Below are 24,814 nucleotides of genomic sequence, written 5' to 3'. Positions count from 1 at the left end.
CAGTCACCAGACTGTGTGTACAGTACATCACACACAGCAGGTCTGTCCACACGTTAGCTCCTTTTTTTTTTTTTTGAGGAAAAAGGCCTACAGTGAACAAAACTTTGGTTTTAGCGACAGGTTTTACTAGCTTACCAGTCGTTTATTACAACCATTTAACATGTACTTATTTTATTGTGAAAGCAGTGCACCTATGTAGGCCTACCACAAAGCTGTTAAGTGTAAGAAAGTGGGTGAGTGTGTGTGTAGACTGTATTTATGTAGAGTGTAGATTCCGTATTTTGACGATCCAGCGGCTGTATATTTTAAGCGGCAGTACATTGGCGTGCCGTCCATACAAATACAGCTCCACCCCAGTAAACAGCGTTATTTATTTTAGGATTGTCTGAACTCCTTGTTCACGGCCCGACACATTACAGGGCTGGTCGACACACACGCACACAAACACAGGTCCAACCCCTGACTCAGCCCCCTATCAGAGTGCGTCTATAGCGTCTCTAGCTAGCGATAGCTCTATGGGCCTTTCTGATAGAGACGCAAAACTCAGACATGCTCCTGGGGTTTTTAACATTGTCGATTACATATAGGTCAGCCATTTTCTTTTCTTGCTCCCTTTGGTGAGGATGTGTTCACAGTGAGAGAGAACCAGTCGCCAGGGCTTGACACACACACGCTGTCACACACGCTGTCATGCTTCCTCACCCAGTCGACTGAATAGCTTCAATTCAACCGAAGCAGCTTAACGCTCATCCAAGACAAGATAGAGGAAAAAGAGGCCACTCCCTTTTAAAAACATGTCCTGACATCAATACAACGTAATCTTTACATTTCAGATTCACTGCCGTTTTCTCTGTTGGTTAATGTTTGGGCTTGATGCCAAAGCAGATGCAAATTGCCTTTATGCTCTGTAAACCTAACCTACTACAGTGGCAGGCGAAGAAAAAAGAGAATACTAGAAACAGTAGTATCCTTCTATACTTTAGATTTTCTCACAGGAATGTAAAGGAAAGGGAAAAAGCTGGAGTTGTTCATTGTTTTCTGATTACACCCCCCCCCCAAAAAAAATCCTGAAAATCCTGAAAATCCTATAGCTGCAATATCAGGATTGTTGTAAGAGGACAGATTCAATTCCAATTTAGTTTAAAACAGATCAAAATGTATATTTTATTTCAGCAGAAAGAAACAGCAAGTGAACTGACATTACCTCAGTATATTATAAGTGCATGACCACATTGCATACAGTATCTCACAATTGAAAGAAAGAAAACCCTCTACCCAAAACCCTCTGCAATAAAGCAGATAACGTTCACTCTCCCTTTACAAATAAAAAAGGCCTTTCTTACGCTCCTTCTAAGAAATCGTAAGAATAAAAAAACCTAACCAAAAGGTTTTTTTTTTATAAAAAATCAATTTGGGGTCTAACCAATACCAGCTGTGGAGGAAGAAGAGAGAGATGGAGGTTGTGATTGAATCAAAGCAGTTCCAGAATGCTCTGCAACACAAAAGGATGTGATTTTAACACCTGTCATCGCATGATTGGTAAAGAAAAGGGCTCAGGAGGCCCCCGTTCTCTCTATAGGCGTCCTTATCAGTCCCTGCAGGGAGGTCCCATTAACCTGCACCTTGGTGGCTAACCGTGTCGCTAACCACGCTTAGATTAGCACACACACATAGGGACAACATACACGGAGTCTGAGAGAGACGACTTAGTAAACAACAAAGCAAAAATGCTTAAAATGAGGTCAGTGAAGCCTCTGGAATAACATGAAAATGATCTATGGATTAGGACTGATGAAGGAAAGACAAAAAGGTGAAATTAAATGGATAAAATCTGTGTGGCTAAAAGTGAACATAAGGCTATGCACAAACGTAGACATTCAGGAACAGTAAAGGAAATACAAAATGTATAAGATCTTACCTTCATTGCAGAAGCGGCCCTTGTATTCTGTTTTGGAGCAGTCGCACATGGGTTCTCCATCCACCACGGTGCAGCTCCCACTGTTCTCGCACGGGTTCTCGGTACAGCGGCCCTCCGACTCCAGACGAACCCTCAAGCTGCTGAGGAGAACCGGTTCCGTGTTCCCGTACTTCAGATCTGAGATTGTTCCTCTGAAGGGTGGGGCATCACGTGCCGTGGGCAGCGTGAGCGCTGACGTACGGATGTCCAGCGGCACGCCACCCAGGAACAGATCGCTAACAATTTTCATGTGCTGGCGGCTACCTCCGGTGGGCCGCACCTCGTCCGCCTTGACCTGGCCGTCCAGCCCCAGCACCGTCCGCAGGCCGTAGCGGCTCAGTGTGGCAAAGTGCCAGCTGCTGTCGTTGACCCGCTTGTCGGACACCACGGCGGTCTCGGCGCAGTCGATGCTGAAGCGCAGCTGCAACTTGCCCTCCACGACCATCAGCTGCAGGAAGTCGCAGTAGCCACTGTCGTCGAAGTAGAGCAGCAGTGCCGTGGACACGTCTGTCTTGAACTGGAAGCTGAGGTCGCTACGCGTGCTGGCGTCCCAGCGGAGGTAGCGGGCCCACTGGCCGGGGGCCCCTGTGAACTCCAGGCTCAGACACACACCCAGGAAGGCCGAGAGCAGCAGCTGCAGCCTCGCAGACAAGCCCAGCACATCCATGGTCAACAAGGAGGAGGAAGAGGACGAATGAGTTTATATTCCTGAAAGCTTAGATAGCATTGGATTTGATTTAAAAGTTTTAGAGTAAGTATCCAATTCTAGAGGGAGTATCCACAGTTGTATCCAAAAGTGTACTCAGATATGTTTGACACTGCTGAGAGATTTAATACAAAATCAGCAGGGAGTTGGGTGGTAGTTGGGATAACAGTCGTAGGTAGGCTAAGTAACAGTCGTAGGCCATGCACATGAGTAAACTATCCAATCGCTGACAAGCTATGGACAGTAGGTAGAATTGCAGATGCCTTTCCTCCTAGTTAAAGAAAGGAGGAGGGAGAGAGAGGAAATGGGGAGAAGAGTCTAAACTAGTTTCTCCTTCTGTTGAGAAGGAAAGTTTGACCTTTGTAATCCTTTAAAGTCCAAAGAGATTGCTATGGGTAATCATGGCGTAAGGTCCGATTGGACTTGCTCTTCTGGTTGTCAAGGTGATCGGGACGTCCTTCTTCATGTTGCCTGCTGGAATTTGTAGTTCACAGGGGAGCCTCTGGATCTCCTCAGTTCCATCACTGTCAGAAACAGGAAGCATAGGATTTACACACAGCACACACAACATTGATATTCAGACCATCTGGAAAAAAAACGGTGGTTTTCAGACACAGATTGATATTTTACAACAGGCCTTTTTTCCTCTCACTACTATTTCAGCAAGAGGACCCATCTTTATTGATTTCACATTTGTCCATGGTCATTCCGAGTCTTTTTGGTGAGCAGGATCATGTAGCTATGTTCATGTAAAAAAAGCTGTTTATTTGACTCCCAAACGGTTCTTCATTCAAAATGTTTGAGAATCGACCAAAAAAACATGAAAAAAATTGCAAATCTCTAATGTAAAGCCTCTAATGTAAAGCCTCTAATGTAAAGCCTCTAATGTAAAGCCTCAAATGTAAAGCCTCAAATGTAAAGCCTCTAATGTAAAGCCTCTAATGTAAAGCCTCTAATGTAAAGCCTCTAATGTAAAGCCTCTAATGTAAAGCCTCTAATGTAAAGCCTCTAATGTAAGGCCTCTAATGTAAAGCCTAGTGATTAGTGCTTTTTGAGTTCGGTTCGGTTTTGGTTTGATTATAAACAAGTATCACTGTTTTTTAGACATTAAATGCACTATGCATTACAGATGTCGAATTTGAACTTAAACACTTTTTTGTAGCAGATCATTTTCCTGATGCATCAGGAAATTCAAATGAGCCTCGGGAATGGCTAAGATTAAGCAGTTCATTTTCTCTTCATGTGGGGGGCAATCGAGTCATTGGGATTAGGGCTGCTATCTTCAAATAATATTCTCTCTCGCACGCTCTCTCTCAAACGATATAGGCCTAGGTTCCATGACTGCAACATTCAAATGTACAGAAATATCTGAAATGCAGCCATACACATCAACAACCATCATTTTATAAAGCTTAACAACACAAGATAGATACTGGTCTCCACTAATCTACGACATACAAAGGTTGAGTGTATTGTAAGGTTTACGAATGAACTGTCAAAATTGATTTCAATCATGGCCCGGGGTGGGCTAGCGGTTAGGGTCGCTTCCTTCAGTGTGCACATAGGCCTATGGTGTCCGCGTGGGTTTGATGATTCCGCCCCAAGCCCTTTTGGCACAAATAACACAGTCTCCCAAATGACTTGATGTAGTTACACATTTCAAATATGGACAGTCCAGGATTATTTAAACTCTTGATCTTGATAAGCTTAGAGGCTGCATGGCTTCACCCAGGTGGGTGCTACAAGTTTGTTTCAGAGGAAGTTTACCAAGGAGTCTACAACAGAGGAGGGCAAGAGGTGACGTGATTTGGCCATCATTTACCCCCTGCTCAACCCTTCAGCCGGGCTCAGTCGGACGAGATGTGGACTGCACAGGTGAGGAAGGTACGCATGGAGAGCGGATCGGACACAACGGCGTGACCTGTTGAACTTGCACCTGCCTCTGTGTATGACCGTGGAAGATTTTCCACCCAGAACTGTCAATAGGCAAACAAATGTTTTGTTTTGTTGTTTTAAGGCCGTCTTTGAGATTATTACTATATTGAAAAGTGCTATAAAAATGTAATCTATTCATATGATTATTATATAACATTAATAATAAATGACCATACCAGACACTTTTGGATAACATAAATAGTGAACAAATAAAATACTAAAAATACTGACACAACATTAGTTTCCATTCATACAAAGTGTCAGGTGAATTGCCACAGTAGATTTGCAATGGTAAATTAGGGGATTATTTATTTATATTGTACAGAATGCGTGTTAAATAGATAAATCGCCCTTAGTCTGTTCAAAAGGACTATGTTGTTCCGATGACAATGCCAACCAGAGGGCGAACATATGGGGCGGCAGGTTAGAGCGATGGACTAGTAACCGAAAGGTTGCAAGATCGAATCCCTGAGCTGACAAGGTAAAAATCTGTCGTTCTGCCCCTGAACAAGGCAGTTAACCCACTGTTCCTAGGCCATCATTGAAAATAAGAATATGTTCTTAACTGACTTGACAAGTTAAATAAAGGTTTAAAAAAATATTGAATGACTTTGGTTGCAAGCAGGACTGAGACAGAGGTGAAGTGATTGGACTCACTCTTGCCAAAATAAGCTCAATGGCCTTAATATGCGGCAACCTTCCTGCCTGTGGGTCGACTCCCATTGTTAGGGCGGAGACATGAGCATCTTGTCATTATATACAGATCTCTGACTAAGGAAGCACAACATAATCTTTTAGGGAGCAGTATAGGTGACCAGTAATGGTTCCAATGGAGATCAGCTGTGCAGGTGAATTCTGCGCATATTGATGGTTTAACGAGACAACAATTGGCGGTAATCTAGTGCCATCATCGCAATAGGCCCCTTGTTATTTGATTATATTCCAATATGATTAACCAATATTATTAACCTATCAATAATCACATAATAATAGGTGTGAAAACCAATAATCTACTGTTTGTGTTGCCCTGGCTAAATTGATGAGTTGATTTGATAAACAATCAACTTTCCTCCAGAGTCGATGATCGCCAACGTTTTATAGTTAGGCTATGTATAATTTGCAGAGGTGGGTAGAGTACTGAAAACCTGTATTTAAGTTAAAGTACTGTTACTTGGATTGTAATTTACTCAAGTTAAATTAGCCTTAAGTACATGAGTAAGAGTAACAAAGTATCCAGTAAGAAAACTACTTCAGTACTAGTTACACATTTAGTTTGGTTATTTTTTTTACAACGTATGGCAAACTGTGACAGCAAACAAAAAGGACAACAACTTAGTGTAACAGATTTGACGTGAATTGAATATTAAAGCCTGCCAGCACTATCTTGCAGATGTCCCCCAGCACAGGTACTCACCAATGAAGACTGACGTCAAACAATTGGGCTGTACAATTTCAACTACGTTCATTCAATGTTGACTTAATATCAATGTGAACAATGTCATAAAAAGGTATATGGTACTCGAGACATTGGATTATTTTTACAATTTCAATAGCATTAATGAAAACGTTTTTCACAATATCATTTCAAGTACATGTGATGTTGAATGCATATTATACTGAACAAATATAAAAACGCAACATACAACAATTTCAAAGATTTTACTGAGTTAAAGTTCATATAAGGAAATCAGTCAATTGAAATAAATGCATTACGCCCTAATCTATAGATACAGATATCCATCTGCTGATCACACAGATACCTTAAAAAAAAGGTAGGGGTGTGGATCAGAAAACCAGTCAGTATCTGGTGTGACCACTATTTGACTCATGCAGCGTGAGTTGATCAGGCTGTTGATTGTGGTCTGTGGCATGTTGTCCCACTCCTCTTAAATGGCTGTGCGAAGTTGCTGGATATTGGCGCGAACTGGAACACACTGTTGTTCACGTCAATCCAGAGCATTCCCAACATGCTCAATTGGTGACATGTCTGGTGAGTATGCATGCCATGAAAGAACTGGGACATTATCAGCTTCCAGGAATTGGGTACAGATCCTTGCGACATGGGGCCGTGCATTATCATGCTGAAACATGACAGCGGGTGAATGGCACGTCAATGAGCCTCAGGATCTCGTCATGGTATCTCTGTGCTTTCAAATTGCCATTGAGAAAATGCAATTGCGTTCGTTGATAAATCTAGATAAGATAAATCTAGGTAACTGAGGTGATTTGGTCAAATGTAACGGAGTAAAAAGTCAGTTACTTTCTTCAGAAATTACTTGAGTAATACAAGTAAAATACTAGTTTCTCCGAAAACTCAAAGGGCAGTAGTAGACCAGATTCAAACCCATGCCTGGTCTTGCACGTGTGCCGTTGTCAGCGGTTGTACTGGCTGGACCACACAGGCACTGCGATAACCATGAATGTATGTCACCTATTGGTGGCCTTGAACATATAATAAAACAGTTGATGTAATAAATATGGATTTTCCTTAACAAAAATGACATCTAACCCCTACAAATAGGGTCCATTTAATCCCCATAAGAATTCACACGAGACGCGCTTTAACCTGCAAGTAGCTTACACAGGCTACTTGAACTAACCCCAGTGGACCTGAAGTCTAAGTTATTGTAGCCTACAAACACCGCTTCCATCTGCCCCCTGGCGACGATTCTAATTATTTCTTACTCACCAAGCAAGGAGTTTTTGTACGGAGGTCAACGAGAGTGTCGAAATTTGGTTAACAAAAAAATGGAATGGCTTATTTGATGGAATATACTTTTTGTAATGGTTAGGTTGTTAGGAGTTTACTTGATATAACTAGAACAAGTGACATCCCGGCAACCTTTTGAAAAACGACTTCACATCGAAGTTGTGCCTGGTCGCCACTAGTTGCCATAAAGTCATAAACCCGCCTATTTCTACAATTTATCTTCTTAAAATGTGATTTTAAACCTAACCCTATCCTAAAGTTAGTTCAGACTTTGTGGCTGTGGTAACTAGTGGAAACCGTTGTGCCTGTTGTTCACACGCGTATCTGCCCTCTCGTTGGTTAGAATGGTTCAACCTAATCTTGTCTCCTCCTGACTGCCTTCCATTTTTGAAGATATGTATTTTCATTGTTATAGGGCCACTAGAGTATCTGGTCAATATAATCAAAGATTATGGATTTACTGACAAGAGACATGTCTCTCCGTACAAACAAAGGGAGTCGTGTCACGCCCTGGCCATAGAGAGGTTTTTATTCTCTATTTTGGTTAGGTCAGGGTGTGACTAGGGTGGGCATTCTATGTTCATTTTCTAAATTTTGGATTTCTGTGTTGTTTGGCCGGGTGTGGTTCTCAATCAGAGGCAGCTGTCTATCTTTGTCTCTGATTGAGAACCATACTTTTTTTCTGTTTAGTGTGTTTTGCACCTGATGGAGCTTGTTATTTTGTTGCTTGTTGTTTAGTGTTCAGCTTTACCATTAGAATGACGAGCACGTACCACGCTGCGCTTTGGTCCTCACACCTCCTTCCACCAACGGCCGTTACAGAACTACCCACCACCAAAGGACCAAGCAGCGTGGTAAGGAGGAGCAGCGCTATCTGGAGAAATGGACATGGGAGGAGATACTGGAAGGCAAGGGACACTGGGCACAGGCTGGGGAGTATCGCCGTCCACAGGAGGAACTGGAGGCAGCTAAGGCTGAGCGGAAACACTACGAGGGAACACGGCTGGCAAAGAAGCCCGAGAGGCAGCCCCAAAACTTTTTTTGGGGGGGGGGCACACGGGGAGTGTGGCAGAGTCAGGTTGGAGACCTGAGACAACTCCCTGTGCTTACCGTGGCGAGCATGGGACTGGTCAGGCCCTGTGCTATGGGGTGAAATTGGAGGTGAGCGAAGGAAGTGAAGCAGAAACAGTGAGGGAGTTGATGGGGAGATTGGAGGAGACAGCAATGAGAGAGCTGCTGTGTTGGTGCATGAGGCACGACATTCGCCCGTCGGAGCGTGTCCTCGATTTGATGTCACCTGAGTCAGCTCTCCTTACTCGTCCTGAGGTGCGTGCTAGCCGTCTGGTGAAGACTGTGCCAGCCCCACGCACCAGGCCTCCTGTGCGCCTCCCCAGCCCTGCACGTCTTGTGCCAGCTTGGCGCTACAGATCTCCAGTACGCGTTCTGAGCCCGGTGCGCTACATTCCAGGTCCCCGCATTTGCCGGGCTAGGGTGAGGATCCAGCCAGGACGGATGGTGCCAGCCCTGCTCTCCAGACCTCCAGTGCGCCTCCTTGGGCCAGGATATTCTGTGCCGGCTCTAGGCACGGTTTCCCCAGTTCGCCAGGAGATCCCAGTGCGGCCTGTTCCAGCTTCCCGCACGTGCAGGGCTAGAGTGGGCATTCAGCCTGGAAGAGTGGTGTTAAGGCTACGCACCAGATCTCCAGTGTTCCCACACAGCCCGGTCTATCCTGTGCCTCCTCCACGGACCAGGCCTCCAGTAGGTCTCCCCAGCCTGGTGAGTCCTGTGCCTGTCTCCTGTCCGGAGCTGCCAGAGTCGCCCTCCTGTCAGGAGCTGCCAAAGTTGTGTGTTTTGCACCTGACGGAGCTGTTTCGGTGGTTAATTTGTTGCTTGTTTAGTGTTCAGCTTTACCATTAAAATTACGAACACGTACCACGCTGTACTTTGGTCCTCACCTTCTTCCACCAACGGCCGTTACACGTTGTCCACACAGCATCATGGCAGGCTGTCTGGCTGCCACCTATCCTTTCTTTGGATTGGTGGATGTATCTCATTATTGTAATCCTTTTTTGAATATTCGATGAGAGTTGTTGACATCAAGCAACTGTATTCAATGGAGGGACCAGTACGAAGACAGTATGAAAATGTATGCACTCACTACTGTAAGTGGCTCTGGATAAGAGTGGCTGCTAAAGGACTAATGTTTAAAAAAATAATAATAATTCTATGCTACTAGCCTCATGCTATGAATATGCATGGCCAAGTGTTTTTTTCTCAAAGTTGTCGGGATGTCACGTGTCCTACTTATATCAGTACACTCCTAACTTAAGCATTATGAAACTTCTATTTGATCCAATTAACCTCACGCAGCAAATAAACCATTTTTTTTCACCATACGAAATCTCCTTGTTTGGTGGGCGAAACAACCTGATGAGCTGGGCCTTGCTTCCTCTCTCTCTCTGATATAATGGATAATCTGTGGTTCTCTGTCTCCGGACAAGTAGGCACGCCAAACTATGTAGAATGTTGGCCTGTTGGAAACTACATCACACAGTTCGGACTTGATTTATGTGATTTATCTCTATAGAAACTGCAGTCAGAAAATGAGCATTGAGCTCCCTAAAAAAAGATTATGGAATTCAAATAACTGAACCGACATCCGTCAATTAGGCTAGTTGTTTGAAACCCAAAAAATAACAGACATTTCGGTTAATCGCTAAGCAAACGTAGGCTACTATGCATTATGTCAGATTTTGAAGATTGTGATATGCGTGTTCAAACAAGATATATTTTTTTACAAACTGCAAACATTTTCGTGGCCCCGAATGAAACGCTCTCCTCACTTTTGTTTCTGTAGTAAGGATTCATCACCTTCAGAGAATGACTGTTACTTCTATGCAGATAATCGTTGTTTGAAGCAAAAAAACAACAAAAAAAGCAGTTAAGTAGCACTATGCAAATCAGGGAGCCAAATAAACGACTCTTTTACCGATGCGATTCTCGTAGTTCACCAAAAAGAGACGTACGTTTGCAAATGAGCCATCACTAAAAGCTGCTAAGGACATGTGAAGACATGACCATTTGGAAACACAGACAAATACTGTACTATTGAACCATAACAAATAAAATAGCAGGATCTGTGTGCATAATTCATTGTATCTGATGTTAGAGATACAATTACCAGTCACCAAACCTAATTAAAAGTGGCAGTTTTTTTTCCCTCTGTAAAGGTCTAGGCCCTATCTGTCATCTGCTAGGAAAATTAGCACCATTATTCTGCTGGCAGTTCCCGACTATCAATCAGGCCAGCAGAGATGGCCCTTATCTGATGGCCAGGGGAATGAACGGGGCTTTCTGCTGACTGCACCATACAGATGGACAGAGAGAAACCACAAAACAAAGGAAGGAGAGACACTAGAATACTAGAGACCTAAATACGCAGGGCCAGAGACAGTAGAGACCCCAATGCCTAAACAGGTACAACGTCTAGAGAGACCATGTGACCATGTGTTGGACAATTCCCTCCATTTCTCCCCGGTGAACTTATTCTTTGCGTCAAGATTGTTGCTAACATGTTTCCTAACCTAACTATCCGATCGTTAGTCCCATCAAACATTGAGTTTTGTAATATTAAACACAAGATTCAGGGTCTGGTTGATGTAATTTCTTTAGAAATGTTTGTGTTTCATTCTATCGCCAATCTGTTCTAGGCTAGCCTACTGAAAATGCATTTTTACGGGCCAGATTTCTGTATTTTGGGACTATATCAACAATTGACTAATTAAACAAATACCAAAACATAGGGTGGAGTTCTCTTTTAATGAGATGTAACAGTTTATGCCAGGTCCTTTTAGGATTCATTCATGAGAGCTGTCCTCGAGGTAACAAAATACACACTAAGTTGACCCACATTTCCATCTATCTTGAGACACAGATAAGGTTCTAGATAACCATAGGCTTGCACTACTCCAAAATGCAGAGATAGAGAAACGAAAAAGACAGAGAAATTGAGATCGATGGACAGAGAGAGCAAGCGAGTGAGAGAACCACCGTCTCCACTGCTCCCCAACCCAAATAGAAGACAGGGTGTACAGTACGCCAGCGCTACTCTCAGACACACAGTCAAATCCCTGCTGACATATCAGCTTGATGTGTGTCATCGCTGGGATATGCTGCTCTGTGACACTGTAGTGATGTAATGACAAGCCAGCGTCTGGCCATCAGCAGCCTGCCCCACGACCAGAGATATCTACAGTAGCCTACACTCACCAGGAACACACACATAGAAAGTTTGGCTTCTACCCAGTATGGTTTAGTATACCTATCCAGGCCAGTTAAACGCAGCTATAGTTCTCCCCCATGTTGAGAGGGACTTCAAGTATTACGATAACAATAAGCAGGGTTAAGTTCCACCGCCTCATACAGAGGGTAACCGAATAGGCATCTAACCTAATAGGCACCCTGTGTCCCTGCCAACAGTCTCAGCCCTCGGCTCGGTACCACAGGACAAAGGCCCCAGCAGTCAGCATGGGCCCACTGGACCGGAACACACTGGGCGGGGGGGGGGGGGGTCTCGTAACTGATACTTCACCCTGGCAGTAGCCCACACACCTTCTCCCTGCTGTGTGTGTGTGTGTGTGTGTGTGTGTGTGTGTGTGTGTGTGTGTGTGTGTGTGTGTGTGTGTGTGTGTGTGTGTGTGTGTGTGTGTGTGTGTGTGTGTGTGTGTGTGTGTGTGCGTGTGTTCTTTTGTTGCAGGTGGATGGGCAGGGGTTAAAAGGCTAAACTGCATGGACCATTGTTCCCATTGATAGGAGTCCGCCGCTCCTCACAGGGAAGACACACACAGGGACAAAAGCAGCCGGGGTTTGGCCTCCCATTAGAAAACAATAAGCGGAGGGATGGAAGGCAGGGGAGGGAATCTGAGAGAGCCATGTTAATAAGGTCTCTTCATTGGCCCTGACTGTCAAACAGACACACCTCACTGATGTGTCTAGTACCACTGCAGGTGCATTGAGTACACACACTGCCGTGGCTTCACACACACTCTGGATGCTGGAACAAAATGTCCTCTGTGGCAGTCAGCTGATATAACAGAAGAGGAGGATGCGTTCTCTCTCTCTCTCACACACACACATTTTACTGTGAGATTCTCCAATTTCCCAGTCCTCCACCAAACATCTCGTCCTCCACGCAGACTTTACACACACACACACCCTATAAACAGTGAGTCACTTATATCCCTGCTGCCAACCTACACACACAAATATACACACACCTTCGCTTCCCTGCAGTACACACACTTTCTCTCTCTCTCTTTGATATGGAGGGGGTACACAGTCCTGGAACGGTGTGTGGATGACATCACCACCAATACGGCAAGCCAGAACTAAACCAGTCATGTGTGTGGGATGGGTATGAGAGAGCAAGAGAGAGACTAATAGAGGGGAGGATGTATTTTCTGGTGAACAGACACAGTCTAAATCATTATTGTCTAATGACTAATCTAAGAGCATTGGGGGAAAGCAAGGCTCCCCCTAAATTGTTCTCACCTATCCAATTTAGTTTCAGTGATGAGCAAAGGAAGGGATGGGGAGAAAGAAAGGAGAGGGAGGATTTGTCTATTTGTACAGACTGGCTGGCACAGACTAAACAACACACTTTACTCAATTGTGTCCGACATCAGCAATTACAATGAATAAGACCAGATACAGACCAAATAATACACATACTATGTTTTGTTACATCATTATTATTAAGAAAGAATGGGATGAGAAAGTAGCGACGGAAAGAAGGGAAGGGGGAGAGAGGGAGGAAGGAAATGTATTTGTAACAGTATTTACACAGCCACACAGACAGGTACAGACAAACAGGCACAGCCTAAATAATCATTCATGCTACAGCATTGAGTGGGTGGAGGCAAAGTTCCCCACCATGTTGCTAACACCTATCCAATTTCGTCACACTTGTGATCTAAAAAAATGGAGGGGGGGATCCATTTGTTAATATATCCTACCAGCTACAGACAGACAGGCAGAGACATAGGTGCAGATTGGTGCACAGCCTGGGTAGAAGAAGGGAAAAATTGACAGATTGGTCAATTTTAGAATATGATCAAACGGACATGATTTCACCAGTTTCACCATAAAAAAGGGAGTATAGGGAGAAAAATACTCCCCCCCCCCCCCCCCCCTAAGTATTGTAGTATTTCAGTGGGCACAAGTGGCCACAGCCAGACGGGCAGAGCCATGAGTCCAGCCCGGTGCCCAGCATGGGTAGAGAGAGTGGGCATTCAGCTCTCTGCAGGAAGAGAGACAGAGACACACCTCCTCTGGGTGACGGGGGACGGAAGGGAGGGGAGAGCCGTTCTGCTGCAGCACCTCTCTCCTGCATTACATCACCCCCACACTGCTACACACACACACACACACACACACACACACACTGCTAGCAATATACTGCTGCCACACACACACACACACACACGCACACACGCACACACACATACACACCCACCCACGCACACACAAACACTGCTAGCAATATACTGCTGCCACATACACACGCACACACACACTGCAACGATGCTACCAACACTAAGCAATCAACCGAGGTCTGCATCCAAGAAAAACCCTGTTTGATTTATCTATCGTTCTAAACGATTAATAACACCCCGTCTCCTGCATTACATCACTCTACTGCAACACTTGCTCAGCCAAACACACACACACACACACAGTTAATGCATATGCTGGGCCAGTCCTCACACCACAGAGAAAATTCCTGTTTAAATTAATATAGTTGATCTTTATCTTCATTTATCTAATTCAAATAATCCTTAACCTGCATTACATCACTCTGCAGCAACACACACACACAAACACACACACAACCAATGCTAACCCATGTCTACATGCATGTATAGACATACTATGAATAATAATGTCGGTGATCATTTCACTACTCTACTTCTACCATACCTCATTCTGTAGTAACATCTGCATAGTAGGGGAAGACTCAGCATGCACCCCAGAGAACATATAGTAAACACCTTTCATTTGACAAAAGTAAAAAAATCTATTTTATATTTGTTATAATGGTGCAATAGAAATTGTTTTTATTATAATTGTTAGTATGTTGCTTTACATTTACTATATAATCTCTTGCACCCTCAATTTTGTTTGTGTGTGTGTGTGTGTGTGTGTGTGTGTGTGTGTGTGTGTGTAGTTTTACGCACACATACGCACACACACACACTCACACAACAAATAGGCCTGTACAAAATGAATTAGATGAAATTGCAGGGCCTTTCTCAGAAGCATGAAATTACTGTGAGCTGTTGAACGTCGTTTTATTTAGGAAGGCATGACGCAATTTCTACAACCGGAGAATATTTTTCCTCCCTCCGCATCTTTAATCACGCCCGTTAAATATGTTATTATTTGAACTACATTACATTTCGTGTGAAATAGGCCTACGCATTCAGACAAACATAATAGGACATTTTTAATCTGCGTCAAAAAATCTGTTAGAATCATCATACAATTGAAAAAAAAAACGTTGAAACTCTGTTTTGTATTTATTTATATGGAAAAAGGAGCATCCTCAATGATATTGTGAGTAGTAGCCTATTATGTGAGTAATATTGTTCCCCCTCTCCCGCCCATACGGATTAACGTTACCTTGAGAGCCCTTGGCCGTTTTCGGTTGATTTGTCAGAGCAGTTAATCGCCTGCCAACCAGCGCCCAGAAAGCAGGACAGCCAAATTAAACCACGCACCAACCACCGCCCGGCACCCCGCAGACAGTACAGCCAAATCACACAACCGCACAATAACCACAGGAGCAAGGCAGGGAATGCGCATAGCACGACCGCATAGCCTACATCACTTAAATATTGAATTCATATTTCTTGTGTCTTTCTGTGTTGGCCTAAATGGGAGAAATGTCGATTAGCCTAGGCCTACTTTCATTAAATTATTTAATAACACAAATATGTATTTTTATAGTGGCTATCATATTTTATTTAACGGGCATTTAGGCCTAATAGTTGGGTGTAATAATATCCGTGGAAAACATTAACGTAAAACAAAAAAGTGTATATTTTGTGGGGGGAAAAAAACGTCATTTTATCTAGATAAAATATTGTTTTCTTATTAAATGGTGAATCATGTTTTTTTTATGTACCAATAAAATAAAACACTGATAGAATCTCTATTTCAACTATAATTCTATAGTAGTGCATTGGACTGCTGCTACCTTTTAGGCCTTGCTTGCTGTGTGAGAAAAGAGACGCATTTCACAGGGGTCACGCCCATTTCTGAGGCATTTCTGCCCGTTGAAAAAGCCTGATAAGGAGTTTTCCCTGCATTCTGATGTATTCACTAAGCCTATTACATTGTAAATCCCAAACATCGAACGTGTGCCACAATGATAAATTAACTTCAAACGTCACCAATTCTGCTGGCAAATTGCAGTGGATTTTATAACTATTTCATCATGACTGGCGAAGGTGCTGATCAGACCTTTATTGGAGAAAAATCATGAGGTCAAAACGTGACAATTTTAACCACCATTTTGTGATCTCTTACATGATTTTCCTACAGTAATTGATCTATTCCTGATTCAAGACAAAAACATGAAACTATAAATGGTGTTCAAATGCATGATTTAAAACAAAGATGCAGGGCGATAATAGTGGCGTTATATTTCTACTGCAAAATTGTCGTCTCTTTTTGTGAGCTGTTAGATATTGATAATCTCAAATCCAACATGCATTCTTCTAAAATGTGAGAGATTGGCTGCATTACATGGTTAATTTCAAAGAAGAAAAAAACACCAGCGTGTTCATACATGTCAGATTTCATGGAGATCACCAGCACCCTAAAAACACCCTCCCTCGACGTTCTGCAGAGCTCACGAGCTCATTTGATTCCGTAGGGAACGAATTCTACCCGCCGTCTAAAAAAAATAACACGTTTCCTGCGTTATTTTTACAATCCAAATACAGACTCACCTGATGATAAATATTTGACTCTAACGTGTTATATTATTGTTTCCGGTTGTATGGTATGTTTTATCTGCTACAAATGAACAACCCATATCTGTGGAAAAAAATGTCCATACGAAGACAACAATGCTTTCTTCTCCACGATATTCTAAATGGAGATGGGTCTATTTCGTTAAAATGAGCATACACGAATTCATCTGTAAAATAATATAATTTTAGAGGGAAAAGGTTGGAGGGGAGGCCAAATGTCTGGTCTCCATTATGGTGTCTGCAGTGTAGGGGCAATCAATGGAACATAGAAGGTCATGTCCCCATATCAAATTCAAAGCAGCATTCCCATGTCTGAATTGTCTTTTATCTCACAGTATCAAAACATACATATTTTTTTTGTCTTATTTTAGACATAACCCATCTGTTGTTTTCCCTGACTATGCAGAACCGGTTCGTTAAATGAATTTGTTTACTCTGAACCGTCATAGACATTTTAAAATAGCCCCATGCACGCTGGCGGTCGTAAGACACTGGACACCCCTGTATCCATTATTCAAAGCTACTTTTCAGGCGATAACTAAATGCGTGGTTTGGAAGAGAGTCGTAGCCTAAGCAAGCATTTATTTAGTGTCATTTTTGCTTGTTATGATGCCTATAATGCTCTGTGTTTTATAAAAGATGAATCATTCCGATTATAACTATTGCCTGTGGCCACGAGCTGAGCGATGTGACCGTAATTCTGTCAGTCCCGCGGGGCTTGTCCATGCCTGTCACCCTGGCCTCGTTGACCGGGGAATGGGCAGAGAATCACCCGAGCCGTCATGGCCGGAATGCCCCATTTATAGGCCTACCCGTAAACCACCCTGCAGCAAAAGTGACCTTATTCGTCGATGTCATTATGTTTCCAGTCAATTACTAGTATAGTGCAATGCTTAGTTTATGATTAGGTAGTATTGACCACATGTCGACGTTCTCAACGTCCCAACTTGTTCCAGACTGTCGACAGCCGAAACTACAAACATGTTCAAAATGTCTACTTTAACATCCCCATTCCAATCCAAATGTGTTCGGAAGGAACGATTAGAACTATATTTTGGATGTTTGCTAGTCATGACAAGAGGAGCCTTTTGGCAAGTAAAAATAGAGCACGACTGACCTTAGTTATGGGATAATATCCAATGCTTAATAATCCGACAATAAACTCCGGTAATGTTTAAATCCAGGTTCGGTTAAAAAAAAAAAAAAAAAACGAGTAGAATGAATAAACACGGTGCCGATTAAAGCGCGACTTCTGACACAGTACCCGTTAAATCGGGCTATTGGGCTGTTCTTTCCTCTGTCTCTCTCCGGTCTGTCTCCGCTACAGTGCATCACAAGAGCCGCGCGCTCGATCCGTGCGACTGGCGACCGATCTCGGGATGTTCACACACACTTCGCACGGGTCCGCCCTCTCCTGGTCTCTCCTCAGCACCACCTCCGCGCGCGCCCCATTTAAAGGCGTAGTCTGGGAGAGACACAGCAGTGAAGGCATGATTTTCACAGAGCATGCCGTGGCGTGTGTGTCTGGAATAGGCTACAGTTAAAAAATTGGTAGAGACGGTAATATTTGCATAGCTGTGTTGCACAAACAGAGTAATGCGGAAAAGTTGCCTAATTACTCATTTCTTCCTTAACTGACAATTATATGGTTTACAAAGTGATGCGCAAACCCAAAGCGCACCTTCAGATAGGCCTACATAGCCTATTTGTATTAAAACATTGAAAAATAAACGTTTTGTATAAAACTGAGACACTTGGATGAAACTGCCAGCGCCTGGCGCTGCGCTTTTTCATATTCCAGACACGTGGGTGGATCTCAATAGACTGTGGAAGATTTCTCTCCTGGCCCCTTTTTCCTTCAACTGATCTCATAGAACGGGACAGGTGAGTAAAATAATAATAGGCTACCTACCTCCATAGCCGGCCTCCGCCATATTACTTTCACCTATCCTGCCTTTATTTCAGTGCAGATCAGTGCTCTGACAATGCCTCATAAATGGATGAATAAAGTAATTCAGATTAAAATAATTGAATAGATGTTAATTTCATTGAATTATATTGATGAAGTAGAGCAGAGTGGAAGCCACTTCAGACTACGGAGAGGCAAGCTTTTAGCATGAGGCAGGCCTACAACCTCAGAGCTGAACTCAAAAGAACACCACGTGGAGCAGGACCATGGAAAGCACAGGCCTTGTCACAATCGACAAGATAATAGCTATTCTAAAACGGAGAGTGACACAGACAAACATATATTTTTTAAAAGGCCCAGTCACACACATTTCCTAGGTGGAAAAGGTCCAGATGGATAATGTAATTTATCCGTTTGCGACTCCAAACGGTTCACACCCCTCTTGTTGGCGGAGAGAACATTTTGCGGTTTTAAATCTAATTTCCTGCAGTTCTATGCATTCTTCCATGTCGTATGTTTGTTTATATGATACCAGGGGTCGAAGCCTGGGCGAGTAAAAAAAATAATATGTGGTCCAGTTGAGTATGGAGGTCATAGGCTAATACCAAGCACGAGTTCAGCATCTAGACCTACTCTTAGCCCAACCATAATATCTCGAACAACAGGTGTTAAACATGACATAGACCCATAGCCCAAATGATCCATCACAAACCTGGCGGATTATTTAATTGAACCTCGGCCCCAGCCATGGATCGAACTCTGCTGGCCGGCAGAGCAAAGCCGCTCCAAAGCTCCATGGCCATGATGGATGGATCTGCTGAGCGGCTGCGCCGGTTCACAAACACTCTCACAGTCACAGTAAGCATGTTAGCTTAGCAGCATCTCCCCTCTTTGGCAAATACTGTGCAGCATGGGGCCCAGGTATTGTATATTTGATTTTGTTGTCAATTAACCATTTCTTTATGGATTTGGATTAGTGCTTGATGTTATTGTCTTGGGGCCAAGAGTCAGCCTCTTGGCAGAGGTAACCAGGTTTTTGGCTAAAATGTTCATATTGGTGTTGCCCTTAAAGGTCATGAACAGTCCAAATCATGTTTTTCATTCAATTGGATGATATTTGGATGAATCCAGATTTTAAAAAACTATGATGACCAAAGTATGAAAAATTACTGTTGCTTCTATATTGATCAAATTTGATCAGAAAGTTACAGGTCCCCACCCCCATGTTAAACAATTGGATTCAGGGGGCAGAATTATTAAGGGGATAGGATTGCTTCACCCTAACTCTAATGATAATACACCAATGGTAACATGATATTCTCTTACATAATTTAAATAAGTACTGCCTTGTAAACAACACCAGAGAAGGTATGCTTGCAGAGGGATGTGGTTTATATACTGTAGTTAGATAGCCACTCTACTGGGTCCAAAATGTAACTGTAGGGTCAGCACATTTAATTAAAAGTTTACATCTATGGCAAAGACACTTATATGTCTCCCCTTTCATCTGTGTCTGCTGTTAGCAAGTTACTGGCTAGCTAGGTCTTCAGCCAGCATGGAACAAAAGGGGGGGAAGGGTCACTCAAAACTCTGATACAATTGTCATGTCAACACATCTATCAGTGCTGCTGTGAACTGCAAGAGTCATGCCAAACAAGAGATTCATTTTTTTTTTTTAATTCAATGTTGTTTAGGTTGCTTTGCGTGTCACCAAATTTGCGTGACATGATTTTACTGCAACACTGCATCCAAGTTTCTTGACATAGGCGTTTCAAAGAGCTGTCAGTCAAGGCGAGCTCATGAATATAAGCTCCCTGTCCACTCAGCCTGTCTTTTCAAACTTCCTAGTATTTAGTCATGAAAGAAAAACATACTTTTTTAAAATGTTGAGCATTTCTATCACCTCAAAAATATTATGAATTATATTTTAATACCTCAAAAGGCTATTTTAAATGGGAATCAGAATGACTGTTCGAGACCACAGGACTAGTGGAAGCAACAATATTGCTCAGTATTTGCATAATTTATTTATACAGTCTTTTTTTGCTGATCTTTATCAAGGCTGCCAATAATTATGGACCTGTATGTTTGGATATGTATTACCATATAGGCTCGGGGGGTGACCTTTACTTCTATAGCCCATAGAAACACATTGAATAACACATTAATAAATGGCAAAACAGAGTCAACAAATAGAACATGAGGAATAAGGTTTAAGTGTCTGTCCTTAATCTAGGAGATATAAAGAAAGCTCAGAAAATATTTTGTTTTTTGGATTCAAATTTGACACCTTTTTTCTGTTGGCACAAAACTACCTCCATTCTTAAATAAAAAATTCAACCAGTACCTTGTTACTTTTAGATTCTTATGAGGGTCGTAGAGCAAAACAGAGAACACCATTGTGTTCGTGTGAGAATTATCTTTCCATAGGGTAGATTTTTGTAGGCCAAACCATTCGGTCACTACAGACTTTTTAGTGACTAGACCGATTTTCGGGAATGTCTCATGGTCTGACAAACACTGCTGTAGCTCATACACCTTCCACCACAGATGCAGAAGGCCGCCATTGGCGAATGAGGTAGATTGAGACAGAGCTCATGCAACATATCTCTACTTTAAATTGATGGATTACGATGGGTATTTTTTTTATTATGTTACTTAGATTGCTTGGGTGCATCAATAGACTTATTAAAAAACACAATTAGGCCTACGTTTTTACCGAAAACCAATTCAATGTTCAATGATTGATACTAATATGTTTCTTAAAATCAATTTAAAAACATCCCACGTCTCTGTGCGTGCCTGTGCATGTGTCTGGGTGGGCTGGAAGGTGGGTGGGTGTGTTCTGGCACAAAGGGACTAACCATGCCCACGCCTCCAGATTGTGTGGCCTTACTGCAGGACCCAGGGGGCGGCATGACACACTGCCCTCTACTTCTGCTTAGGGCTGTAATTTAAAAATATATTTATTTATTTATTTAACCTTTATTTTATCAGGGAGTGATACTGAGACCAAGGTCCTTTTACAGATGAGCCCCGAATTACATAAATTACAGAATATACACACATCAAAATATAACTACAATATACAAGTATAAATAACAAGGTGCACGAAAGCGAAAAGCTGATTTACCTAACTCAGTAGAGACCAAAGGAATTTCGAAAGTTAGCCATCCCTGAGACCGCGTGTGGTAACTTGTATGTCTAAAGTTTTGCAAAGATGATAGGTACAGTGTGACTATTTGTAAAAGTGCTTTTTAAATGAAAACATAGCAATGTATCAACCTATGTGACATCAAAGAGGGCCCACCAACTTTCTGGTAGAGATGGCAGTTATGAGTACTAAAATTGTCACCCATAATAAAGTGTAGTGTGCTATAATAAACTGCATCTAACAGCTTTAATGAAGTAGCAGCTGCGTTTAAATAGAGGATGTCGCCATAGTCTAGGACTGATAGGAGCGTTGACTGAATAATCTGCATTCTACTATTTAGCTTAAAGGTATTTAAAAAAATATTCCCCTCATCAATCTACACATAATAGATTGATGTCTGCAAATAAAAAATAATAACGGAATATCACATTTACATAAGTACTCAGACCATTTACACCTTTGGCAGTGATTACAGCATCAAGTATTTTGGGGTATGACGCTACAAGCTTGGCACACCTGTATTTGGGGAGTTTCACCCATTCTTCTCTGCAGATCCTCTCAAGCTCTGTCAGGTTGGATGGGGAGCATCGCCGCATATCTATTTTCAGGTCTCTCCAGAGATGTTCTATCTATCGGGTTCAAGTCCGGGCTCTGGCTGGGCCACTCAAGGACATTCAGAGACTTATCCCAGGTCGTTGTCCTGTTGGAAGGTGAACCTTCGCTCCAGTCTGAGGTCCTGAGCAGGTTTTCATCAATGATCTCTCTGTACTTTGCTCTGTTCATCTTTCCTTCGATCCTGACTAGTCTCCTAGTCCCTGCCGCCGAAAAACATCCCCACAGCATGATGATGATGATGCCACCACTACCTTCACCATTGGGATGGTGCCAGGTTTCCTCCAGACGTGACGATTGGCATTCAGGCCTAAGAGTTCAATCTTGGTTTCATCAGACCAGAGAATCTTGTTTCTCATGGTTTGAGAGTCCTTTTAGGTGCTTTTTGACAAACTCCAAGCGGGCTGTCATGTGCCTGTCGTGGCTTCCATATGGCCTCTGTACCATAACGGCCTGATTGGTGGAGAACTGCAGAGATGGTTGTCCTTCTGAAAGGTTCTCTCATCTCCACAGAGGAACTCTAGAGCTCTGTCAGAGTGACCATCATGTTCTTGGTCACCTCCCTGACCAAGGCCCTTCACCCCGATTGCTCAGTTTGGCCGGGCGGTCAGCTCTAGGAAGAGTCTCTGTGGTTCTAAACTTCTTCCATTTATTAAGAGTGATGGATGCCACTGTGTTCTTGAGGAACTTTAATGCTGCATACATTTTTTGGTACCCTTCCCCAGATCTGCGCCTCGACACAATCCTGTCTCGGAGCCCTACGGTCAATTCCTTCGACCTCGTGGCTTGGTTTTTGCTCTGACATGCACTGTCAACTGTGGGATCTTATATTGACAGGTGTGTGCCTTTCCAAATCATGTCCAATCAATTGAATTTACCACAGGTGGACTCCAATCAAGTTGTAGAAACATCTCAAGGATGATCAATGGAAACAGGATGCACCTGAGCTCAATTTCGAGTCTCATAGCAAAGTATCTGAATACTTATGTAAAAAAGGTAATTCGGTTTGGATTGGTTTTATACACTTGCTAACATTTCTAAAAACCTGTTTTTGCTTTGAATTTACTCGGTATTGTGTGTAGATTGATGAGGAAAACGTGTTATTAAATCCCTTTTAGAATAAGGCTGTTATGTATACAAAATGTCAAGGGGTCTGAATTCTTTCCGAATGCACTGTATTATGCTAAAATCATTATTTTAGTTAGTTATTCGTTAGTTAGTTCGTTAGTTATTTTTATGCTCTTTAGAGAACAACGTACACTTAGTTTTACCTGCGTTCAATACACATTTCAGATCAACAAGGTTGTCACGACTTCTGCCGAATTTGGTCCCATTCCTTGTTCGGGCAATGTTCGGCGGTCGACGTTACCGGCTTTCTAGCCACCGCCGATCCACTTTTCATTTTCCATTTGTTCTGCCTTTGTCTTATCACACCTGGCTTCACTCAACCAATTCCTTGTTTATTATTTAATCCTCTGTTCCCCATGTTGTGTTTGTGAGTGATTGTTTATTGTAATTCGATCCATGTTTGTGGGCTATCATTTGTTGCCTTGTATATTTGTATTTTTTGAGTAAAGTACTTTGATTACTCATATCTGCTGTCCTACGCCTGACTCCCTACACCAGCTACACATAGGACCACTACAAATGTTTTTCTGTAATATCACAAAGGCAAACTGTAGTTTGAATAGAGGCTGGTCCACCGTGGGGGCAATAGCATACACAACAGTATCATCAGCATACAAGTGCAGGTTACAATTTTTCAATATTGGTAATTGTTACCAATTGTTACTCTAATTTCCATATGACGCGCCCTCCTTTCGGAAAATCTGATCATGACTCCATTTTGTTGCTCCCAGCCTATAAACAGAAACTAAAACAGGAAACGCCCGTGCTCAGGTCTGTTCAACGCTGGTCCGACCAATCTGATTCCACGCTTCAAGATTGCTTCGATCACATGGACTGGGATAGGTTCAGGATAGCGTCGAACAACAACATTGATGTATACGCTGATTCGGAGTTTAATAGCAAGTGCATCGGTGATGTTGTACCAACAGCGACTATTAAAACCTTCCCCAACCAGAAACTGTGGATTGATGGCAGAATTCGTGCAAAACTGAAAGTGCGAAACACTGCTTTTAATCAGGGCAAGGCGACTGGAAACATGCATGTATAGAGACAAAGTAGAGTCGCAATTCAAAGGCTCAGACACGAGTGGAATGTGACAGGGTCTACAGTCAATCACGGACTACAAAAAGAAAACCAGCCCCGTCGTGGACCCAGATGTCTTGCTCCCAGACAAACTAAACAACTTCTTTGCTCGCGTTGAGGACAATATAGTGCCACCGACACGGCCCGTTAACAAAACCTGCGGGCTCTCCTTCACCGCAGCTAACGCGAGTAAAACATTTAAACATGTTAACCCTCGCAAGGCTGCCGGCCCAGACGGCATCCCTAGCCGCTTCTTCAGAGCATGCACAGACCAGCTGGCTGGTGTGTTTACGGACAAAATCAATCATTCCCTATCCCAGTCTGCTTTTCCCACATGCTTCAAGAGGGCCACCATTGTTCCTGTTCCCAAGAAAGCTAAGGTAACTGAGCTAAACGACTATCACCTTGTAGTACTCACCTCTGTCATCATGAAGTGCTTAGTGAGACTAGTCAAGGATCATATCACCTCCACCCTACCTGACACCCTAGACCCACTCCAATTTGCTTACCGCCCCAATAGGTCCACAGACGACGCATTCGCAATCACACTGCCCTAACCCATTTGGACAAGAGGAATACCTA

At 42.9% G+C, this 24,814-nt stretch overlaps 1 protein-coding gene across 14 annotated transcripts in view; it reads right to left on the bottom strand.

The window, feature by feature from the left end:
- Positions 1 to 17,722, bottom strand: part of nrxn3a (neurexin 3a) — a 427,764-nt gene extending 410,042 nt beyond the window's left edge. For 5 of the 14 annotated variants that reach the window (XM_036954483.1, XM_036954489.1, XM_036954490.1 and 2 more), the window contains exons 1-2: positions 17,464 to 17,720; positions 1,919 to 3,187 (exon numbers count right to left, since the gene is read on the bottom strand). In XM_036954483.1, the coding sequence (XP_036810378.1) occupies positions 1,919 to 2,624 (706 nt within the window). In that variant the 5' untranslated portion in view covers positions 2,625 to 3,187; positions 17,464 to 17,720. Of the gene's footprint in view, positions 1 to 1,918; positions 3,188 to 17,463 lie in introns of all 14 variants that reach the window. The other 9 variants (XR_005037682.1, XR_005037684.1, XR_005037683.1 and 6 more) reach the window with 3 other exon arrangements.
- Positions 17,723 to 24,814: the final 7,092 nt, after the last annotated feature.

Source organism: Oncorhynchus mykiss, chromosome 19 (genome assembly GCF_013265735.2).
Source record: "Oncorhynchus mykiss isolate Arlee chromosome 19, USDA_OmykA_1.1, whole genome shotgun sequence".
Classification (NCBI taxonomy): Eukaryota; Metazoa; Chordata; class Actinopteri; order Salmoniformes; family Salmonidae; genus Oncorhynchus; species Oncorhynchus mykiss.
The sequence above is the reverse complement of the archived record's forward strand: the minus strand, read 5'-3'. Positions and strand labels throughout refer to the sequence as shown.